Source organism: Coffea arabica, unplaced genomic scaffold (assembly GCF_036785885.1).
Source record: "Coffea arabica cultivar ET-39 unplaced genomic scaffold, Coffea Arabica ET-39 HiFi ptg000056l, whole genome shotgun sequence".
NCBI classification, from domain to species: domain Eukaryota; kingdom Viridiplantae; phylum Streptophyta; class Magnoliopsida; order Gentianales; family Rubiaceae; genus Coffea; species Coffea arabica.
Window position 1 is genome coordinate 60,446 of NW_027266202.1, and position 6,799 is coordinate 67,244.

Genomic DNA, 6,799 nt, shown 5'->3' on the forward strand with positions numbered 1-6,799 from the left:
CGAGATACTGGACCTCACATTTGACAAATGTGATTGAAGCAATTTTTTTTTTTTTGGGTTTTTGCAACTAAAAAATTCAATGATAAATCGCATCTGCAAAAATGTGAACTTAGTGAGCTCGCATTTTGCAAATGCGATCACCACTTGATGGAATGCTACATACAAAAAGCCCCATTTGTAGAAAAATTTTAAATTTCATCACAAAATTAGGAATTTCTCCTGGTTTTTGAAGGTTTATCTAGTCTACTAAATAATGCCATGAGGGAACACAGGATATCAGGATTAAAAATTGCTCCTGAAAGTCCTACTCTGTCATATCTCTTTTTTGCATATGACACATTAATCTTCTGTAGAGCATCTAAAGAAGAAGCAGGTAAGGTCAAACAGCTGCTAGAGATATATGGAGAGGCATCAGGACAACGTATAAACACAGAGAAATCATTTGTGCTATTTAGCAAGAAAACGGAAGAGAGCAGCATTGAGGAGATTCTGAATGTGTTGGGAGGAATGAAACAAGTGAGGCAGAGTAAATACTTGGTGCTTCCTATGATAATTGGGAGATCTAAGAAACATGTTTTCAAATATATAAGAGAAAAAGTGAATAGTAGAATCAATGGATGGAAGGAAAAACTGCTAAGCCAAGCTGGTAAAGAGGTGTTGTTGAAAGCATACCAAACTATGCTATGAATTGTTGCAGATTACCAATTGGACTGTGTAAAGACATAAGAAGAGATATGGCTAAATTTTGGTGGGGAAGTAAGGATGATGAAAGAAGAACACATTGGATGGGGTAGCAGAAATTGACTGAGGTGAAGGGTAAGGGCTGATTGGGGTTTAGAGATTTGCAAGAGTTTAATAAAGCCATGTTAGCAAAACAGTTGTGGAGAGTGATAACCAAGCCAAATTTGATGATCAATAACATTTTGAGAGGAAAATATTTCAAAGGAGAATCTATATGGACAATGAAAACTAGAAATGCTGATTCATGGATGTGGAAGAGTATGCTCAGTGCAAGGGAGGTGTTGGAAAAATGTGCTAGGCAAAGAATAGGGGACGGACGTGCGGTTAACATATGGAAGGATAGATGGCTTTTAGACAAAGGTCACGGTAAGATAATATCTGCAAGGCCACTAGATTGTCAAATAAAAATGGTGCAGGAAATAATACAGAATGGTGAATGCAATAAAACAGTAATGCGGGGAACTTTTAATGCAAAGGATTTCAAAAGGATTATGGCCATTCCCATTAGTTTATATGGAGGAAATGATAGACTTATATGGCCTTACACCACAACTAGAGAGTATTCAGTGAAGAGCAAAAGAGATGCAAAAAGAGAGAAAAGGTGTGACAACCCCACCTTCCCCTAGGGCGTACCCCAGAATTTAGTAGACCGCCTACCCAACTCTCGCCAGGACTCACTCACTCATTTCAAATAAATATTTCCCAACCTCAAGCGTAAATGGAATAACAGTTCCCAAATTTGGAACGTATATGTACATTCATTTCTATTTCAAACATTCATACAATCTGTGACGACCCCACCTCCCCCTAAGGCGTACCAAAGGGTTCGGTGGACTGCCTGCCCAGCTCTCGCCAGGACTCACTCACTCGAATCATGTGCATACATCCGTGGACCATAAATAACATTGCAATTCAAGCTTATAATTTACATTGATGCACAATCAAGATACAAAGCCTCAATATACCCAAACTGGTTCAAAGTGTATACAATCCAAATACATAACATTCTATTTGAGGAATAGCGCGAGTACAAGTCAAAAGTCAAAACAACTAGACTACGCTAGTCTTTACACGTCTTTACACGCCTCGCTCGTACCCCTGTAAGGAAAACAAAACTAACGGAGTGAGCCAAAGCTCAGTGAAGTTCCAAATATCAAATTGGCCATCAAACAAAGTAATAACAGTGTGATAGTGAAATAGCGAGCAAACAAGTCTAATCAAAGAAATAATACTTCAGGTAGTCAAGAAATATATGGATCATGTTCACATGTAAGGATACAGTGGCTCATGTCTTGGTTCCATCCCAGCTTGATCGATTATTAGTTGACATTCCGTCAACTTTCAAGTAATAAACTAGTCCAGAAATAAAACCCCACTTCACGCCAGTCTCCGTCCACTGATCAACCCCCTTTTCCGGGCCCGCACGCCACACGAAACACGGGTGGTAATACTCGAGTATATTGATTAGCCGAGGAGATAGCACTCCACTCGACATTACTAGTTACCCAAGGTTCGTTATCTAATCGACCAAGCCCTTGCCGGCTCGACTCGATTAACTAGCCACAGGGTTTCTGGAATTCCAGACAAGATACAATTCATATGCATGTAGAACAAGTCAAGTGAAATCGATAAACAAGAACAAATATGGTTAGGGCAAGTGCGATAAAGTACATCCTTGCCCTATTAAATCACTTATATATCACGTAATCACGTTGGTCAAAGATAAATTACAAATATCAAGTTCAATCAGATATTTGGAAGCACTCACCAAAAGTAGTGCCTCTAGTGTTCGCGTCTGGGTGGTACTCCGGGTTTGGAGTCCAAATCAGCGATAAAACTTGATTTAAGAACTTTGAAAATCGACTAAGGTTCGAAACTTAGACGTTTCGTTCAATAAAAATCAAAAAATTGAAATTCACTTGGAGAATAGTCGTGAAACAGTTGCTCGCTTTTCAAACTGAAAAATTTGATAACATGTTTGCTTGGAAATAACTTTTGAGTCGAAAGTGCAAGGAAAACAGATTTATAGTGATTATTACCGCTTTTCCTAAGGGTACAAGTTCGGCTAGGTTCTAATGTATAACCCTCGATAAACAAGGTAGCAATGGTTCTAGATGGTTCAAGTGATATTCATTTATCAACTTTACCCAAGTCGCAAGTGTATTTCTCTAGTCCTTGAGCATAAATTTGGGCAGCATGCCCTTTGTATTTTCCTATTTCCAGCCATTTATGGCTTTATTCTTTTGCTCAATCAAACCCAAAGGTACACACAACACAAATTCATTTCAATAGCCGTTCAATAGGCTCAAGACAATACAAGGACAAAAATCAAGCTAACAACAGGTGCGGAAATGAAGTTTAACAAAAGACAGATTTGACGAGTTTTTGCGGAATGGACATATCCGAGGCTACGCTTATCAGATTGAGGTGAAACTTGTGCTGTTTCGAAGCTAAGACATAGGGCTACAATTTTGATGAGACCACTTAGTCCAAATTCTAGTGTAACCTAGTCAAATTCCCAATTCACAGAACCAAATTCCAACTAACCGGCTAGTTAACTGTACTACCTTTAAATGGTCATATCTCAGGCTACCAAAGTCTGTTTAAGGCATTCTTAGAGGCGTTGAAAAGATAAGATAGAGTAATAAAACTTTCATGTTTTGGCAAATGACTAAATCAGCACGGATCATAGTGAATAGACACGGTCAATTGGATGAACTGTCTAAAATGGATCACTGGAACCGTCATCCTAGGGTAGTGAGGGTATTTTGGTCTTTTCACAGGATACATTGCTCCGATTGAATATAAATTTTGTAGGTACCTATAAAACATCATTCTCTACAAGTTTCATGTTTTATACTAAGCCTAATTCGGCCTCTAACATCATGAACTGGAACCGGACAGAACTGAACTACAATTTTCCAGAAATCTGGAATTTTACAGTTTCAATGGAAACTTTCTTCATTTCTTGCTTCAATCACTACCACAACCTCTTATATAAGCTTAGATACAACATATACATCCATACAACAAGTATAGGCAGCAAATCCTTCAAACCCTAACTCATGTAACTCAAGAAAACATACACTATATCCACCTAAATCACTATAATAGCTATCATCCACCACAAATTTAAGGTGCTATGCCAAGTTAAACAAGATTAAGAGTAAGAAATGGGGAAATCAGCATTATTACCTTGCTAAAGTGACTACCAAGAGCAACCCTAGCTTTTCCTTCCAAAAATTCACCAACACACCACTAGCTAAACACTCAAGGAAGGTTTTAATCGGTTTAGTTTCTTGTTTCCTCACTTAAGATACTCAAACTCAAGATGAAATGGTGCAGCTTTCCATTGGTTTTTCTCTCCCTCTCTCTCGGCCAAAGCAGCAGAAAAATGATGAAGAAAGGCAGCTCCATGGTGATAAGAAGGCAAGACTAGTTGGTCTTGGTCAAGGCCCTCAATAGCCAACAAGTGTCACCACCAATTCCACTCATTTTTTTGTTTCTTTTCCTTGCAATTTTTGGTCAACATTTTCGGCCAAAGCAGCTGAGATTGAGGGGATATTTTGCTCAAATAGTAATGAACTTGGATGGTAAGAAAGTGGTGATCAAGTGGTGTGTTCAATCGGTAGTACATGGTACACGTCGGTTCGCACCGTTTTTCCTTAAATCACACGTACTAGGGTTTTTACTTCCTATTCACTAACTTTTTATCATTGCTTCTAATCACATATTATTTCTCACCTAAAAGTAATTCTTAAGCACCAAATTTGATTCTTACTCCGTACCGGATAATTACACTACGGATACACGTGAAAACCCTAACTTGCTCTAACTTGAAAACGAAAAGTGAAACCCTACTTTCTAGGTTCATTTGCACTTATTGTGGAACGATTGGGTAGTAGGGCTATAATAAAGGAATAATTTCCAAATAAAAGGGCAATTTTGAGAAAAATATAAGGAATTTGCGAGTCCTCACACAATCCCAAATATAACAAAAGATATGAATTCCAGATACATTCAATCCTAATCGAGCACTAGCACGAGTACAATCGCAAAAATTCAAAAACTAGACTATGCTAGCCTGTACCAGTCTCACGCCCTTACTCGTACCCCCTGTAAGAAAAACAAATTTAGCGAAATAGAGTGAGCTAAAACTCAGTGAGATTCCAAAACTTCATGCAGACCAAGTAGCAAGTTGGCCATATGTAAAAGTTCATAAAAAGAAACAATAACACGACAAGTAATAATCATTTCAAAGTATAAGGATACGAATGGCTCTCAATAGCCAAATTCTCGTTGCTTCACCAGAGCTTGATCAAGTAGTAGTTGACACTCCGTCAACTTTCAAGTAAAGTTGATAAGTGACTAATTTACGTAATAATTGTATGACATTTTATATTATTTTTAGTCACTTTGGGTATATTATTGGAAGAAAATGATTCATTTTGGCTATAATTGGTGAAAAATGTTTTTAAGTGGTTAAATGAGGTTTTTATCACTTTTTACTTGGATTTTGTGTATTTTGACAGTTTTGACACATTTTCGTATTTCGGCTATAACTTGAGCTACAGTGATCGGATTAAGATGATTCTTGAACCAATTTGAAGATAAGAGATAGATCTACAACTTTGGTGAAGACATCTAAATCCAGTTTGAAGGTTTTCCAGGTCAAAATGCCGAATTACAATAGCAAATTTCTACTGGTCGAAACTGGAACAGGGCAATGAGCAGGTAAGGGTATTTCGGTCATTTCTCAGCCTACACAGATCCAAATGAGGTGATTCTTGATGCATTGGAAAGCTAACTCAAAGGGCTACAAGTTTTATGTTTTGGTCAAGAGCTAAATCAGCTTTTATCATCAAGAAACGTTCAGTTGAAGTTGAGTCAAAATCGGAGCAGAGCTGGAAATTGAACCAGAAGTGACCAAATGGTCACTGTAGCAATCCGGCCGGAATTTGGCCGGATTTGTGGCCAGATTCCTGGCCGGATTGTGGTCAGAAAAGGTTGCTATGTACGCGTAAAACTCAATTTCACCTCCACCAACTCACATGGGATGCTATACATGTGAGAAACATTCCCAGCTGTAAAAGGGAGATGTAATCCTCATTTCTTGACCATATTTCATCATAAAATAGCCAAGATTGCAAGATTGAAGGGGATCCAATAATATAGAGATGGGAGTAGATAGCAGAGAAGGGAGTTCATAGCAGAAAAAATAGAGAGTGAGCTACGGGAGAAAGCTTGAAGCTGCAGAAATGTAGCTCTTTCATCTTCCTAGTGTTAGTTTAGCTTAGTATAGAGTAGTATAGTTCATCCATTCTTGTTTATTATCTAGATTAGGATGAAGATGGAGGATGAAGAAGGCAAGGAAGAAAGCTCATGTGACAAGGGTTGTATTCCTTCCAAACTCTTTATCTTTTGTATTTGATTCCAAGTTTAGTTAATATACAAGTTCTGGATTTTGTGTTCATTATGTGTTTCTAAAGTTTAAGCCTTGGGTTTGGTTGAACTTTCTATGATTGTTAGTGTTTATTATTTGGTTATTTGATTGCTATGATTTGAGCAAGTTATTTAGCACTTTGGCTTCTTAAATCATGATTAATCTGGTACCATTAATTGTGATTATCTAAGGTGTTGTTTCTGCAATGAAAATTGAGATTTAACACTAGTTCAAGAAGTGCTAAACATAGGGAGTACACTCACGAAAGTAGAGGTGCACTTATGTGGTTTTTAGTGATTCATTTCATGTAATTTCATTGAAGAAATGAACTTGTAGCTAATTTCATAACTATGAAAATAGGTATGGATTAGTTATGAGTATAGTTGATTCTGTGACGCCCCACATCTCCCTAAGGCGGACCAAAGGGTATCCGCGGACGCCTGCCCAGCTCACGCCAGGACTCAAGCAATTCCATCCAAATTCAAACCGAACTAAACACTTCGATGAGAGCAACATGAATACAATAATGCGGAAGCGTTCAACTTAATAAATCACTTAATGTATAACCAGTACATCGGTAAATCATGAAACGACTTAAATTCAAAGTACACATCA

General features: G+C 37.8%; 1 protein-coding gene across 1 annotated transcript; it reads left to right on the top strand.

The window, feature by feature from the left end:
* Window positions 1-258: 258 nt before the first annotated feature.
* On the top strand, window positions 259-687 carry LOC140032781 (uncharacterized). The gene has a single exon (XM_072073548.1). The coding sequence runs from the start codon at window positions 259-261 to the stop codon at window positions 685-687; it is 429 nt and encodes a 142-aa protein (XP_071929649.1).
* Window positions 688-6,799: the final 6,112 nt, after the last annotated feature.